We start from the raw sequence: 18,090 nt of genomic DNA on the forward strand, positions 1-18,090 counted from the left end.
TTCCCCTTAGGTTCCGCTCTACTGACACATAAAAAAAAACACCCCCAAAACAAAAAATGCTGGTCCATATTTAAGTCTCCTGTATTACTGTCCTGGGACTCTATGTCATTTCCTGCATCCTCATGGTAAATTCCATCTGACTCACTTGAGCTCAGCCGAGTGGGGCCTTTCCAGACAATCAAAAGAACCCCGATAGGACAGACTCCCTTTACCCTTTGAGCACTCAATACCAAAAAGACCTGGCTCACTCTTAACCCCAGGCCTTCCTTCATGCTCCTGTCCACACCAGGATGGCACCATGAGCCTCCCCCTCAGCCCCTTGAAGCATCCATCCCTCACCCCATGCCTTTCCCCAAACTTCCCCAGCCTACCTGGCCAAACAACCTTCCCGCTGCTCCCAAGTCCCTCTTCTGCCCACTGAGGCCTGTCCAAGGGAGGGGATAGATCCAGGCTCCATCAGTTATCAGTCCTAGCCCCTGGGCAGAGCCCTCGTCCCCTCCTAGCTTAGTTTCTTTGTGTCTAGAAAGAAGATATCACTGCCACCCTGGCTTCTTGACTAGAATTATTGTGAAGCCCAAGTGAGAAAATGTATGAATGAATCTGAAAACTAAAGTGCCTTCCAAACATACATGCACTGTCCCAAGAAGCTCTAAAGACTGTCCTGTCACTGGAATAAACACACAGACTCCTCACTCTATCAGTCTTCTTGATGATCCTCTGGGATCCCCGAAGAGTAGGAAGTCCCAGCAGGCTCCCACAGACCTACCAGCCACACAAGGCAGCCTCCAGATGTACCTTGGGGGACAAGGGCCAAGTCCTCATCTCAGAGGAATTCTGGGGACACTATCGCTTTCCATAGCCTCTCAAGTCTTCATCCCTTGAGCACCCAAGCTCTGGGGCTTGGAAAACATTCTCCCCAAGTCTGTCATAACCCTGTGTTTTAAATGTTCTGTGGTCCATAATAAATAATTTCCATAAAGGCCGGCTAGCTGAAACACAGCGGGATAAACAAAACACAGTAACCCGGATCTCATCTGACCAGCCAAACCCAGAGACCTCATGACTACAAAGGAAAAGGAGTCACCTTAACACAACTTCACGCTCCATGAAAAGACCATGATGGAGAGGAGCTGTGAACTGTGACATCTCCAGCTAATTTTACACGACACAAATACAAATGACCATTTTTCCTAATTATGAGAAATAATGAAATCTCCTCTCCCCCTTTCTATTCATGTTCTATAGTCAAAGGTTCTGGCCAATTTAAAACATTTGGTGCAAAAAAAAAATATCAGGACATTGTTCTTAAGAAGAAAAAAAATCTAATGGGTTTAATTCTAGTGGGCAGAGAAGAATATGAGCTTATCCTGCATGGTGGTACAATGAGTTAATTACCATCTCATCCTAAGACAAATGTACTTGTCACTGGAACGGGAGCCATTATTTCACACAAAATAATGACCCATGTAAAAAGCAATGACCGCAAGCTGTAGCAGCCAGCGACACAGCTTCATCTGGCCTAACTGAATGGCAATTAACAAGTGTCACCATACATATGTAAACAGGGCCTAAGCTATTCATTAAATATTTACAAGAAAGAACAAATGGCTTTCAGTCTACTTCTCAGGAAGCACCTGTGTTCTTCTACCTGTGTAATGACAGGAAAATTTACACACAAAATTCTGCCATCACTGGAATAGCTGCAGGCCCTGGAGAGGAGCACTTAGATTTCCTCTGCTCTTTGCACACAGAGGTGGTGTTCTCTCTAGAAATTGTGTCCAAAGACAGAAAAGAAGAGCAGAGGGAAACACACCCAGTCACATCATTTTGTCCATCTTCTTGAGTTGTCAAGGCCACTGGCCCAGAATCTAAAGCCCAGATTGACAGCCAGAGATGATGAATCCTTCCAAGCCCAGATCTTATCCAGACAGGGTGGGGGTAAATGATGGGGTGACCTCAACAGAGCTGGCTCCTCCAAGGAAGCAAAGATCATAAATCACCCTTCTGTTGAGAGGCAAGAGACTCAGGGATACACATCTGGTGATGAGCTCCAGATCAGAAATCTCAGAGCTGCCCTTCTGTGCAAGTTGTCTAGTCTGACCCAATCCAATAATTTTTATATGGAAGCCAAGGGTACAACAGTAGCAGAGTGTCACGGTGAGCTCTAAAACATACCATTTCCAAATGTTAAAAACAGAATTCTTATACAAGTACAGAATGAGCAGGTGTCAATCATTTATTGAACAAATTAACTAAAGTCTTCGGATACTGGTATGTACACCCATGCACACTAATGAATGTAAAAAAAGATTCTGGGATAAAAATCTCAACAAAAGCTATTTTTGTTGGTCACTGACCAAAATACCTGTCAAAAACAACTTCGAGGAGAAAAAAGTTTATTTTGGGTTCATGGTTTCAAAAGTCTCAGTTCATGGTTGACCAATTCCATTGCTCTGGGTCCAAGATAAGGCAAAACATCATAGTGGAAGGGCATGGAAGAAGAAAGCTACTCAGCTCAGGGCAGCCAGGAAGCAGAGAGAACGCTAGGAGGCAGGCACAAAATATGATCCCCGAGAGCACACCCCCAGTGACCCACTTCCTCCAGCCACACCCCCACCTGCCTATAGTTACCACCCAGTAATCCATTCAAATTATTAATCCATCAAATGGATTAACCCACTGATTAGGTCATAGCTCTCACAACCTAATCACTTGGCCTCTGAACATTGCTGCTCTGCCACATGAGCTTTTGCAGGATACCATATATCCAAACCATAAGACTGGCTAATGTCCCCCAGGGCATAAAACCCATAACTTCGTGGCTATCTTCTGTTGGAAAGATGTCCATCTCTACTCCAGTATAAGAGGAACATGGCATCCAAGTGGCCCATAAATTAGACTATGGATTCTTTAACACCCATACAGGTACAATGCAATGGTCAGTCCTGTGATGGTCTGGTTTGGTTGAGATCAAGGCACAATATCACTTGTTTTCCAAGAGCATATTTGATAAAATAGAGAGAGCCTCAGGTCCTTATCTTATCCAGACATTCCTCATATATTCCAAGCATCGCATCCTTAATTATAACACCCATTTTCAAAATTATGTCTCCTCAGCCTTCAGACCATCAAGCGATTTCCTGCTCCAGGAGCCCGCACCCAAGTTGACTAGGGAACAGTAATTGCAGCAATCCAAAAAGGATGGCCCTATTTATACAACATCTACGTGAGTCAGGAAAACGTGTGTGTTCTCAAACTTAGGCATATGTAAACAAAACCTACATCCCCCCCCCCATTCCCAAATCATCATCTGAGTTCTATCATCATCTTAGTAGAAGTACCAGAAATTCTGACCTAAGACATCATCTGATTCCTGATCTACAGGTCTTAGCTTTTATCCGTAGGAGTGGTTATTACCAAGGCCCTGGGGGGGGGGGGGGACAGTGAATACTCAATAGATGTTGAGAGGTCAGGAAGAAAACAAATATCCTTTAACTATTTCATTTGCAAAACTCCTCACAATGACTTCCCACTTTTTGTTGTTTTTTAAAAACAGCCAAGTGCCAGCGCTCTCTTGCTAGTCCCAATCACCTCTGTTTTTATAGTGGCCCTTGTGATACTTTTAAATTAATCTTTTAAAAAAATTTTTTAATTGTAGGTGATCACAATACCTTTTTTATTTCTGTGGTGCTGAGGGTTAAACCCAGTGCCTCACATGAGCTAAGCAAAATTCTACCACTGAGTCACAACCCCAGCTCCACTTCTGATCTTTTGATTCTACTCACCCTGTGTCAGGCCTTGCTTGGAGGCGCCCCAGCCTGCCCCAGCATAGCTGCTGCCCCATGGACTCTGCCTCATCCTCCCACCTCAGCTTGAGGCACTGTCCAGATGTCTGGTCCACACTTGACCTGGCATCCACTTGCTCCTCAGCCCAGCTGCTTCCCTCCTGGCAATGCTCATCAGCAGGGTCTGTCTGCCCACTAAGACAATGCCAAGGAAGCACCACAGCTATTAGTTTGTTCTCTAAATCCTGGCCCAAAATTCAAAGCCAATGCTATTAATGAATTCACTAATTGGCTGATTGGGCCTCAAACAAACAACATCTACCTGTACAGGGCACTGAATTGTCAATTATAGTCATGGACATTTTGGTCAGTGATAGACTACATATATCACTGTGGTACCAGAAGATGATAATGGAAAAACTCCCATTGCCTACTGATGCCATAGCCACCCTAACATCACAGAACCACACACTCCCATGTTTGTGCCGGTGCTGGTATAAATAAACCTACTGCACTATCAGTCCTGTAGAAGTAAATCACATAAATACAAACAGTACATAAAATGGATAATAAATGACTATGTTAGTGGTTCATTTAACAAACCATATTTTATCTTTATTTTATAGTGTACCTCATTTACTTAGATAAAATTAAAAGTTTACTGTAAAATGTGTGCCATGTGATGCCTGCAGCAGACTCATGCTCCATGGTTTTTAAGAGGCCCTGTCGAGTTTCAGACCTGCACCACGCAGGTTAGTGTAAGCACACTCCATGATGTTTGCACAGTGAGAAATCTCCCAGTGACGCAGTTCTCAAACACATACCCATCATTAAGTGACTCACAGCTGTACTTTGGAAGACTGGGTAACGAAGGATAAACACTAAAAAATTCTCAGCCCGGTTTTGGGCAAGGACATTCTTTCTGCAGTAAATGTTGTACAGAAACTCAAGTGGACCCTGCAATTAGGCACAGAATCTCATATGGCATAAAGACAAGCTCAAAACTAGACACACTGCTGGGCGGATGAGAATTCCCTGCCTCTAGCAGGGAATTCTCCCTGATGTAACTACAGGTCAGTGGCCATGAAGTCTGGCATATCCCCATACTAGCTCAATTTTTGAGCTGGTGGCAACAAAAATTGGAGGAGACATGGGATCTGGGAACTCGCACCACCTTGAAGGTTTGAGACAAAGACCCAACAGTGGGCCTGCAGGTCTGATGCTGTTAGCAACATTCTAGCCCTAAAAGACACGACCCAGGGTGCTGACAGCCTGGGATGGAGGGGGCGGCCACCTTTCCAGAGTCAACTACAGCCTGAGCCATGTGTGGGAACAGAAGCTCCCTAGGAGCACTGGTCAGGAGTCTAGGTAGCAGCTCCCCCCAAGGCCTCTGGAGTGTGTCTGTCTGATCATCCCCAAACCTGCTCGCCTGACTGGTCACTCAGGCAGATGCTCTGTGAACCTGAGGGACTGAGTCCTGCCCACAGCACTCACCTTCTTAATGAACTCTGGGATGATTTTTTGGTCTGTCAAGTGGTCTAAGGAGGAACAGCAATCTAATTCCAAGATGTAACCTTCATTGTGAAGATCAGTCTTCTGAGATCTGAAAAGAGAAATACACACACAAAGACTAAGATGCTGCAGGATATAATTTTTTGTTTGTTTTAAATCACTGGGCTAGGTGCACACGCCCATAATCCCAGCAATTCAGGAGGCTGAGGCAGGAGGATTGTGAGTTCAAAGCCAGCCTCGATAAAAGCAAAGCACTAACGACTCAGTGAGACCCTGTCTCTAAATAAAATACAAACAATAGGGCTGGGGATGTGGCTCAGTGGTCAAGTTCCCCCAAGTTCAGTCTCCTGTATCCTCCCCACCAGCCAAGAAAGAAACCACTGAATGTTTAATAAAGCCCCCCTGCCTTTTTTTCCCCAGAAAATAGCTAAAAAATAATTTATGGTCCACAACTCAAAGAATATATACAGTTCTATGACATAAGACGACCTCCAAGACATGGAAAACCTCACTAGAGAATGGTAGGTTCAGTATAGTATGGCTTATACAGTAAGCAACACACAGACACTCCAGGAACATATGACCCATTGGATTCTATCTTCCAGGGCACAGGAAAAGACCTAGTAAGACACACTCCAAGCCAATAACAGCAGTTACCTCCAGGCATGGGGAGGATCTAGTTAGGACCTAGGGTTTAGGGTGGGATGGGGTGCCAATTCAAAGACACTTTAGTCATAAATTTCTACATTTTTTAATTAAGAGAACATAATCATATATCACTTGGAAAATTAATTTTAAAAAGACTTTGAAAAGGTTCAACCCCTACAGAGGGCAATCTGGCAACATCTCTCAAAATTAAAAAATGCTTCAAAGAAAGACCATGAGGCAACTCAAGGTAGATATTCTGGGACAACTGACTGTGAAGGGTGGTGTGAAATAAAGGCTTTTGGTCTGGGGAGAGGCTTGCCAGCATGCCCTGCCATCTCTGCACACAGGGCCCCTCCATGCATCCCCACCACGGAGACATGTACAGCTCACAGCTCAATCCTGTACGCCATTCAGGAGAACCAGCAGCAAGCGGTCACCGAGGTGAGCCTCACTCTTCAGAGTCATCCCTTCTCAGGCTTCTAAATGACACCAACAGGGTGGGTCTGGGGAGCTCCTGGAAACCACACAGTTGTGGGAAATTGAAGGGGATTCCACTGGCCCAACCACAAAACAAAGAGGGGCAGTTAGAGATCAACAGGACACACCCTGTCCCCCAGAAGGCTGGAGACCAGGGCTCTGGGCTCCCAGTACAGGGCTCACACCACATACACAACCACTCTGCCCTGGTAGAGGAGTGAGCAGGGGCTTCCCAGCCACCCCCGCTCCACAGAAAAGGGGCCCCTGCCACTCCTGGTCAGACAATTCTTCACACTGCACTTCTGAGACACAGACATCTCACCAGTTTCTGAATGTAGATTTTTACAATTTTTTTTAAATGAATTTCCAAGATTCTTATGTAGCATTAAAAGCAATTTATGCTACCATTAACCATCTGGGTATGATTTACATGAAATTTAAAAACGAAAAAAATGAAAGAGGATTTGCTTTTCCGCAGGTGTGCAACTGTGGCTCGGTAAGCAAACTTCAATAGCATATTTTTAAAAATTTTTCCTTCTAATGTATCCTTTCTGGGGTACAGTAATGAGGTGCATATGTTTGAAATGTAAAAGAATAAATGATTCTAAACTGGTTAAAAATGATTCTAAACTGGTTAACCTGGAATAAACTAATTCTAACAGAATAATTCAATTCTGAACCCTAGCCTTCTTGCCTTAATACTTGGTCAGAGACTAGGCTCCTGTTTTAGATCTTCTAAGAGGGAGAAATGAGAACACAAGAGTCCAGACTTTAAAAGAGAACACTTAGCCAAGACTTGCTGTCATATGTATCATATGGGGTCTCAAACAACAAAGATTGGGATAGGGCTGGGAGTTCTCAATGTAAAATCTGAGGTATTCCGTCACATGGAGACTAGAGTCAGACTCTACAATGTGATAAATATGAGATTTTAAATGATTAGGTTGAAAATTTTTAATCATTTTAAAGCCAGTCCATACACTGGGTATGGTGGCTCATGCCTATAATCCCAGCAACTGGGGAGGCTGAGGCAAAAGGATCATAAGTTTGAGGACAGCTTGGACAACTTAGTGAGATTCTATCTCAACATAAAAAAAAAAAAAAAAAGAAGAGCAGGGGGATGTGGCTCAGTGGTAGAGCACCCTCACCGCACGCCAGCTTCACTTCCTGGTACCACACACATACACAAAAAATAAGTCAATGCCATATCCACTCAGCAAAACAATCATAAAACAACTGGAGAGAAGATGAGTTTCTCTGTAAGCAACCCATAACCCAGATTCATAAGGAATGATCTTTAGCACAGGAGAAGTTAATAGCTACTATCTTTGGTTCTGGAAAAAGTTCTATAACAATAAAGGCAGCTCTGGTTCATGTCACAGAATAATCACCACGGTCACATCTGAACTGAAGGAGGACGAGGATCAACAAGAACAGAAATTACAAATTTTCTACATGTACTCTGAATAGATTATATCTCAGCAGATGGTTTCTTGGAAAAGCAAACCCAGTGCACACTGGAAGAACATTATGAGCAACTGGTAAGCCTTCCCTTACCTTTAGGAATTTGCACCTCAATTTGAAATAAAAGGATGATGACACTGAGGAAGAGGTGGTAAGGGTCCCTGAATCCTCTGAGGACATACACCAGCTGCCCTGGAAGTCTGTGCTTCATGAGGGTACAGCTGTGGCCCAGGAGGGGCGAGAGCTTGGTTGATGGTCGCAGTTACACAAACACCCTCTCTCCCTGCCACTAACTCTATAGGAGGATCCACTAGCAAAGCTTGCCTACAGGGCTCCTGGGCACCAGGTGGGGAAGCAATGCGGTTGCCAAGGTACACACTTCCTAAGGTGACCCCTGCAACGGTCCTCACCTCCTTGAGTCCACACCTTTGAGCATTCCCCTCCCCTGAGTGGGCACAAGACCTAGGACTTGCTCATACTCAGTGGCACAGGGTAAGGAGATGGGTTGCCACTCCTCTGGCCACATTCTATTCTAAGACTCCACTTTGCAGGCTAGAGCTAGAGATTCCCCTAGCTGCCCTGAAGGAGGACACTGTCATTTTGTGAGAGGTCACATGGCAAGGAACTGTGGGTAGCCCCTGGCCCATAACTGCAAGAATATAGGATCTCAGTTCCATGACTATAAGGAAATAAACTGTCAGCAACCCTTCCAGGGAGCTTGGAAGTGGATCATCACCCAGTTGGGCTATCTAAATAGTGAGATAATCAATGCATTTGTTTTGAGCCCCTAGGTATGGCAGAATTCACTTCAGAGCACAGAAAACTAATATTGTTCCTGAGGCGGAGGACTTGGCAATGCTGTGCTCAGAATAGGCCTCTTGCTGATGGACACTTAGACTCAGACCCACAAGATCTAGCCAGACACCTGAGAGCAGGAGCCACCTGGGGCAGAGAAATGAACATCTCCTAGAAGTGGCCTCCAGGGGCCAACGCGTGGCCATTCACGGAACCACCACAGAAGGGAAGAGAGATTGTGAAGTCAATTAAGTTTCTAAGGAAGAAGAGCTAACCTGAAACTCCCAGCTGAGCAGGTTCCTGCTACCTCCCACAGGGAAGGGGAAATGCCAGTTATGTTGCCCTTACACCATTGTATCATTTCTGTTTTAGCCAGCTATTCTACTACTGTGACCAAAAGACCCGACAAAACAATTAGAGAAGGAAAAGGTTATTTGGGGGCTCACAGTTTCAGCGGTCTCAGTGCACAGATAGCCGGAGCTATTGCTCTGGGCCTGAGACAAGGCAAAAACATCACAGCGGAAAGGTGTGATGGAGGCAAGTAGCTCAGGACACAGCAACTAGGAAGCTGAGAGAGAGACAGTTCCCCTCACCAGAGACAAAATATATACCCCAAAGCATGCCCCCAATGACCCACCTCCTTCAGGTACACCATACCTATCTACAGTTATCACTCAGTTAACCCCTGTCCAAGGAGTAATTCACTGATTAGGTTAAGGCTCTCTTAACCCAACCTGAACTTTCTTGCATTGCCTCACACATGCTTCTCGGGGATACCTCAGAGCTAAATCATAACAATCCTAGAAAAAGATATGGGAAGCCACCATACTTCCTCTGTATTGAAGCCCAGATGGCCCCCACTTCTGGCAAGGACAGAGATATCTGGGTTAAAACAGTAAGAAAAAGGAAGGACACAGAACACATTTCTAGAGATGCAGGATTGACTACCAGCAAAACTCCCCTCAAGTCTACCTTGTCTGAAATTTAACACCAATGGTCTCCAATTAAATAAAGGTACTCTGAGAACAGCGTGGCTAACAGTAAGATGTACTGCCTCACTACTCTTCAGCCCCAATTTGGTAAATCCCACCAGATTTATTAGTTGGAGGCTGCAGGTTCTGGGGCTAACTAGACGAGGGTCATTTGCCAGTGGTGAGCCTCCAGGTAACTTACCAGGCTGCAATGTCCTTCACTCTGGGAATATTGTGAGCAGCTCTCTCCTGGCCCATGAGGAACTAGATAATGCAGACCTACAGCCATGGGGAAGATGGAATGATGGGAAGCCCTGAAGGGTATTTAAGTACCATAAGCTGAGTTTTTAAAAGCTCTCTCTGGCTATGGGCAGGGAGACAAGAGACCACCTCAGGGGTCCAGAGCAGAGAAGACGGTGGCTCAGAGTGGACTGGCTGGAATCTGGCTACATTTTCAAGATAGAATCTTCATAATTTCTCTGTGGAAAGGTTTTAGGGGGTGAAAGGAAGAAAGCTAATGATCCCAAGGATCCTTGCCCTAGGAACTGGAGAATGGATGAAATTGCCGCACTATAAGGGGGAAGGCTTAGGGGGCCAAGGCTTGCAGTGGTGGCGATTGCTAATTCAGGTTCAGAGGTGTTGACATTGACCTAGCCAGCTGACATTCCAGTGGAGATGTAATGTGTAGCTGAAAGTCTTTCAAATCTGGACTTCAACAGAGATGACCAGAGATAAAAACTTGGGAGTCAACAGCTTACAGGGGGCCTTTAAAGCATGAAACTGGATGAGATCTTTGTTTATAAGAATCCAGGACTGAGTTTTGAGGCCCTGTACCTAGAAGAGGTAAAGGAGAAAAGAGGAGGTAACAGCAGAGAGGACAAAGGAGGGGTAACTAGGAAAAAAGGAAGAGGGTATATTATCCTTGAAGTTAATTCAAGGAAGTGTGCTCCAGAGGAGGGTATGAGCCACCTTGTCTGTTGCTTCTATTAACAAACTTATAATGCCCTCTCCAACTTACCTTCTTGAAATCCCAATAGAGACCCATCCTATGGAAGCAAGTATAAAGAAATCTGTTTACTATGTGATTATCCTGTTAAGTGGGCAGACTGTCAAATTTATATGTCCTTTTGGTTCAGAATAGCTCGGGTCTGTGACATCTCTCAGAAACAACATCTCTTATTTCAGGGGGCCCCACCTGTCCACAGTACGGGGGAGCTAAGGGGGATCTAATCTCAACCATTGCAATGGGATTTCCTGAAAGAATAAAAGGATATTACTGAGCAGAGATGCACCATCTCGAATACCAAGAATGAAGATGAAATGAATTCAAATTCTTAAGAGTGTAGCAACGTGGTGTTCACAGGCACTGAACCACGGGGACTCTGACTGCTGGAGACAACAGAGATGCAGCTAAGACATGAGAGCCAAGTTTGTTTTTTTTTTTCCTAACTTTTTTTTAGTTGTAGATGGACACAAGACTTATTTTTATGTGGTGCTGAGGATCAAACCCAGGGCTTTCCACATGTGAGGCGAGCGCACTCTACCGCTGAGCCCCAGCCCCAGCCCCCAGTTAAGTTTTTAAGAAGCCATCATGACAACTAAATGCAGTGTGGTACCCTGGATTGGATCCCAGAAATGAAAACAGACATTAATAGAAAAACTGATGAAATCCAAATAAAATCTGCAGTTTAATTAGCAGTAATGTACCAGTGTCAATTTTTTCGTTTGACAAATGTACTATGGGAATGCAGGATATTAATAGATGATGGGAAACTTGGTGAAGAGCATATGAGAATTCTCTTTAATATCTGTGTATCTTTTTTGTTAAATCTACAATTATTCCTAGCCTGGGTGTGTTATATCCATCACTCAGGATATTTTCCTTGGGAAATAATAGGAAGAGTCCTTGGAAAACACAGAAAAATTGACTTACAGAGACCAGGAATGAAACTCTTCCACCTTCAGAGGAAAACAAACCTTCAAGTCAAAGGACCAGAGAGAGATGAAACCCGAGTATAAGGTGTATGCTTCTTTCACTCAGAAAAACTCACAGTATTATCCAACTTATTGCTTTCCTCACGTTTTATTATTTTATGTGGTAAAATATGCATCATGTTTACCACTGTAATCATTTTAAAGTACATAACAGTGTCATCAAAGTACATATACAATATTGTGCAAACCACAACCACTCTCCATTTCCAGAACTCTGATCATCCCAAACCATCCTCATTTCTTGGACACACATAACTAGGACTTGGACCAAAACAGAATGTCAACATTAAGAAAAAAAATTTAAAAAGAAGATTAAACACATGCTCCACATGCTTGTTAAATAAACATATAAAAGTATTTTTATACACTGAGCATGTATACACAAATCTTTTCTAACTGCAAGGTAGGAGGCCAAGAGCCCTTGTGCCCACGTGCTGAAGTATCTCAAATGTCAACTCCACTAGTCACAGATGTCAGATTGTTTAAGAGCACGATAGGAGACCACCTCCACTGTGTCACGCTGACCTCGTTACTCAGACACAAACACAACTGAAATAAAAACTGCACAAGCTCAGAGCCCAACCTGGAGATCCTCCCTGATCACAACTGTCACTTCTGCTAAAGGTTGTGTGGTCATTCCCCAGGCAGCCAGATGGTCCAACAAGCTTGGCAAATACAAAGATCCACAGGCAAGAATGAAAGAATGTATGCATGCATGTATGTCCCCATGCACACAGACATACAACACACCTACACATACTTTGTTTTGATGAAAATATAGCAAAGTCCACCAAGAAATATGTTCTCTCCTTTTTTTTTTTCCTAGAGACTTATTGGACAACTCCCTCTCACATTCCCACTTCTGAGAGCAATAGGTCCCATGATAGAAGTCCAAGCACAAGTTTGGTGACACATGGTGGGCACCAGCATGGTGCTAGGGAGAGCCATGGTTTGGATGAGTTGTAGCATATCCCCAGAGGATTTATATATTGTACGCTTGGACCCCAGCTTGGTGATATGAGAGGTGGTGGAAACTAAGAGGTGGGGCCCAGTAGGGAGTAATTTGTTTACTGGAGGCTCTGCTCTCAAAAGAAAAGAAAAAAGATAAAAGAAAGACAGCAAGACAGGTCCCTGCTGGCTCTCTTGCTCCTTGTTTCACCTTGTCTCTCTCTCACACCTTCTAGGATGCTATTTGCCATGCTGTTTAGTCTTAACCTCCAAAACTGAGCTAAGTAAATCTCTTTCCTTTATAAGGTACTCAACCTCAACTATTTTGTTATAGCAACACAAAACAGACCAATACAGGAGGACAACAGAAAAACCATTAAACTGAGCAATTTAAATTAATAATGTGAAGACAGAACCCACAGAATCTTTGCTAGCTATTCTTCTGACATAAGATTAATATTCAAAATATAAAGAACTCAAACTTAACACTCCAAAAATAACCAAATTAGTAAATGGGAAAATGAATTACATAGTTCTTAGAAGAAATACAAATAGTTCACAGATGTATAAAAAATGTTTAAATCGTTAGCAATTAGGAAAATGCAAATCAAAACTACACTGAGGCACAGGATGTGGTGGCACACGCCTGAATCCCAGCGGCTTGGGAGGCAGAGACAGGAGGATCATGAGTTCAAAGCCAGCCTCAGCAATGGTGAGGCACTAAGCAACTCAGTGAGACCCTGTCTCAAAATACAAAATAGGGCTGGGGATGTGGCTCAGTGGTCAGGTGCCCCTGGGTTCAATTCCTAGTACCAAAACAAAATTACACTGAGATTTCACTTCATACCAGTCAAAATGTCAGTCACCAAGAATACAAACGGTAATAAATGCTGGGAAGGATGAGGAGAAAAAGGAACACTTTTACACTGATGATGGGATTGTAAATTAGTAAGTCATTATAGAAATTAGTATGGAGATTCCTCAAGACTAAACATGGAGCCACCATATGACCCAGCTACACCACCCCTCAGTATTCATCCTAAAAAATTGAAGTCATCACACTATAGTGATACTTGCATACCCATGTTTATAGCAGCACAGTTCACAATAGCTGAATGTGGAACCAGCCTAGGTGTCTGTCAACGAATGAATGGTAAAGAAAATGTGGTAGGGCTGGGTGGTGGAGCACTTGCCTAGCAAGTGGGAGGCAAACTCAGCAGGTCAAGGATCATGTTTTTCACCCCCATATATGGAAGCTAGAGAAGAAAGGTGGCGGAGGGATATCTCCTGAAAATAGAAGGGAGATCAGTAGAGGAAAGGGACCAGGAGGTGGTAAGAGGAAAGGGACAGGGAAAGATATTTTCCAAATTACATTGTTATATCATGTGCAATGAATTCTACCATTATATATAACTCTAATGTACCAATAAAAAAATACGGGAAAAGAAAAAATTATCAGAATAAGTATAGGGCAAGGAATAAAGGCATTAAACACAATTTAAAATTCTTTTGAAAGAATAATCTGTAGGATTTCATGTGAGATTTTTAAAATTGCTTTTATTTAGTGATTCTTACTTGCTTAACCAAATTTATTCATTTTTATCCCTATCTCTGAATTTCAACTCATAATGATTTCTGGAGTACAGTTTTTTTCAGACGGTGTTTTTTGATGACTCTTTTCTCTGCCTCTAAGACATAATAATGTCTTTTTTTTTCCTTCCTTACCTTGCTCTTTCCTTCTTTTTTCCTTCCTTAACTAGCCTTTAAATGTTGAGATCTTAGAAGCTCAACCCTAGGTTTTGTTCGCTTTCCATTCTACATTTCTTAACCATTTCTTACCCAGGTGATTTGACCCATGACTCAGTATTAAGTACCTATTTTGCTTTCTGTGCTATATATTTTGCTCTAAACTAGATCCTTTGAATGGCATATCTGATTTTTTTTTGCGGGGGGGGGGGAGGGTACTGGGGATCAGCACTTAACTACTGAGCCACATCCCCAGCCCTTTTTTATATTTTATTTAGAGACAGGATCTCTGAGTTGCTGGGGGCCCAAGTTGCTGAGGCTGGCTTTGAACTTGTGATCCTCCTGCTTCAGCCTTCTTAGCCTCTGTAATTATAGGAATATGCCACTATGCCCAGCTGATTCCTTTTCTTAAAGTCTCCAAGGTACCTCAGGCCGATTATATCTAAAACCGAACATATAATGTTTGTTTCAAGCCTAGTTCTTTCATTGAATTCCCTTTCTCAATGAATTGTGCTATCTTTCAAACATTTGCACAAGTCAATAAAGCAATGATCCCTCAAACCTCTTGTCTTCAATGGTGTCTAATCCATCACCAAGTCCTGTTGATTTCACTTCCAAACATTTCTGGAATCAACCTGTTCTCCATCTTCACCATAACTTTAGGCCAACAGACTACTGCCACCTGCTAGAATACTGAAGTCCAAAGTAACTTAAAAGGTATTGTGAGTACCCCCACAGACTGCTAACTATTCAAATTTAACCAGAGTGATATTTTTAAACTTCGGTTAGATCTTGTCAAAACAACTGCTTTTTCCTAGAAGATAGAAATACAATTGATTTTTTTTTTTTTTTTGATATTGACTTTGTATTCTGTGGCTTTCCCGAATTTAAGGTCAAATGCCTTTTGTAGATTCTGAGGAACTTTCTATGTCTATGAGAAAAAGACAATTTTTTCCTTATCAAAAACAAAAACTGAGCAGTTTATGCCCTAGCCATTACTAGGAATTCCAGGCCAGGGTTGCCAAATCTTCTAATGTTTTAAAAGAAGTAATTTAATTGTATATTTTTATCTAGGATATAGCTGTCAAATCTTGGCTCCAAACTGGTTTTTGTCATTTTGTTTGTTTGGTTTTTTTGGTAGTATGTAGCTTAATGTCTCTGGGACTGAATTTGTCCTTTTGACACCAGACTGTGGCCTCTGGGTTACAAATACAAAAGTCCAATGTGAGCCACAGAAGGCTGAATGCCAGGGCATGGATAACAGTAAACAGATTATCTAATTGTACCATAATCAAAATAACTAACCCATAAACCTAACGCAGATATATCATCCATTGTAATGAGTCAGCAGGGTTTTCCCTCAGAGAGAAGACAGTGACCAGTTCATTTACACAGTCCCCGATTCCACTTTCCATAGCTGGGGCATAACCTTCCCTAAGCCATTAACAATACACACTTCCAAGAAAATACTATTAACATGTATGAGTGCGTTAAACATCCCAAATTATAGCAAGTGTGACAAAGTGCCAACTTGTAAGTCGAATACATGTTTTGATCTCATGGGCAGATCATATCTAAAGCTAGTAAAAAGCAAATGCCTGTCAAAAAACTATTATAAACTATTCCTTTAAATAATAAGCACATGACTAAAAACTATCATACACATTACTTTTAAATAATAAACATGCAATAGGTCTCACTTCAACACATAAATCCCTTAACTCACTTCAAAGACCATGAGTTTAAACAATGTCTTCTTTTTCCAGGACTCTAAGAAGTCTTAAATTTCACTCATAAAAAGAAAAAAGAATGTATAGTTCATCAACAGGGTTATTTTTGCTTCATTTAGAAATAATCATAAGAAATGTGATAAACACTAACTTAAGTTACTGGGCACTTCTCCAACCAGGAAAAAAAAGTTACTAAACGTCAGTTGATAGAAAAAAATTTTTTTTTCTTTTATCTCTGGGAAACAGGAAGAAATTCTAAGCTATATTTTTCCTCCAAAGCAACCTGGGTTCAAATAGAATGATAGATTTTTTTTTAAAAAAAGGGATAGCAGGGAAAGAAATTAGCTTATAGATCTGAAAGAGATTCATCAATGAAATAAAGAGGCTATATATATCTTCATGAACTTATATGTTAGTAGCAGCAGTAAAAATATACTTATTCATTCATCTATCCACCAGTTGCTAGATCACCAACCACACATGAGAAACTGAAGGCACTGATTTAGATCCTGCCCTCAAGAAGCTTACAGTCCATAAGGAAAGATAAACTATATGTGAACAAAAATGCTATGAGACTTCAGTCATTTCTGATATCAAGGACCAGGGAATTTTTTTTAAAGCAAGGAACATGTGAACTGTTTCTTTGAGGCTCTGTGGAAATTAGACATGGGGCAATGACTACCTGGATATTCTAGGCACTGAGAACAGAAATTAGCAAAGATCTAGATGGAAAAGAAGCATGAATTATATGATGGAAATAATACTAGTTTAGAAAAAGGTGTATGAAGGTGGGGCTGCTTGTTACTCAGCTGAATCAATGTCATGAACTAATAATTGCATGGATGAATTCACTGTTAAGAATGAACCCGTGATGAAGGGCTCTGCAGTGGGAAACAAAGATGCGATGGGACTCACCTTAATTCTGGTAAAGGTGAGTCATGAGTGCTGTTAGAAGACACCAAGACACAGATTTTAGATGATTAAGTAGGTGACATCAAGTATGATGTAGGAAGAGGGAATAATGTTATAGGAGGGCAGGGCTTCGAGGTGAGCTAAGATTCTTGTAGAGGGAGTAGCGGATAGGAGAGAGATGAGGGATATTTCTCATCCCTACAGTTGGGTGGTCATTGTGGAAAGGGGAATAAATGGGTGTTTGCCTTGATATTTTTAGTACAATGAGGAAGAGATCTCCCAGAATTTTTAATGACCACTCTAAAAAAAAAATGAACCTACAAAAATAAAATGAGGCTGCTGGAGTCGAAAGTTTCCCTTGATTGTGAAACTTAAGAAATACTCAAGGGGAAAAAAAGAAGTCAAGTAAACAAATCCAAGTGACTCTTTAAATAAAGCATCTAACTATGGAGTCCATTGGGGGGGGTTCAGAGGAGGGAGTGGGAAGGAGGAGAATGAAGGCATCCATGATGGGTCACTGTGCTTTCCTCCCATCTTCCCTTCCTCTTTCACCAACAACACTTACCACTTCTGTTGAAAGGGTTTGGTATCTACCAGAGCATCTGGAAATAGGGGGAAAGGTTAGGCAACGGATGCCCTCACCACTCCCACAGGGAGCCATCACAGTCTGTCACCAGGAGCTTCTAACTATCCAACACTACTACTGATGCTAGAGAAATCTTGCCACATCCTGTCTCGATGCTTACAGTTAGGGCTGGCTCCCTGGTGATAAATCAAGCAACTGTGCGTGACACAGAGTTCACCACTAGCCTTACAAAGCCAAGAGAAAAAACAAACACACTTAAACTCAATGTTCCACGTATAACATAGCTGTGAAAGAATTTTAATCCATAGCAAGCTGGGCTCCAGGAAAGAGGAGATAGGTCCCAGAGAATGGGATTTTGGACACAGTCCTGATCTCCTGTAGGCTACTCCTTTACTTTGAAAGGAGTAGAAAGAACTAGCATGAGTAATAATACCCAAATTAATATTTTATCACAAACAGAACACTGAATAAAAGCATGTCTCTTCCTGACATTTGCTGATTCAGAAAAAGTCACATATCTG

General features: G+C 42.3%; 1 protein-coding gene across 1 annotated transcript in view; it reads right to left on the bottom strand.

Annotated features, from left to right (window-relative positions):
• Positions 1 to 18,090, bottom strand: part of Rftn1 (raftlin, lipid raft linker 1) — a 195,995-nt gene that overhangs the window by 82,692 nt on the left and 95,213 nt on the right. The window contains exon 4 of the mRNA XM_027923158.2: positions 5,280 to 5,388. Coding sequence (XP_027778959.2) covers positions 5,280 to 5,388 — 109 coding nt within the window. The remainder of the gene's footprint in view (positions 1 to 5,279; positions 5,389 to 18,090) is intronic.

This window comes from Marmota flaviventris, chromosome 1, assembly GCF_047511675.1.
Source record: "Marmota flaviventris isolate mMarFla1 chromosome 1, mMarFla1.hap1, whole genome shotgun sequence".
NCBI classification, from domain to species: Eukaryota; Metazoa; Chordata; class Mammalia; order Rodentia; family Sciuridae; genus Marmota; species Marmota flaviventris.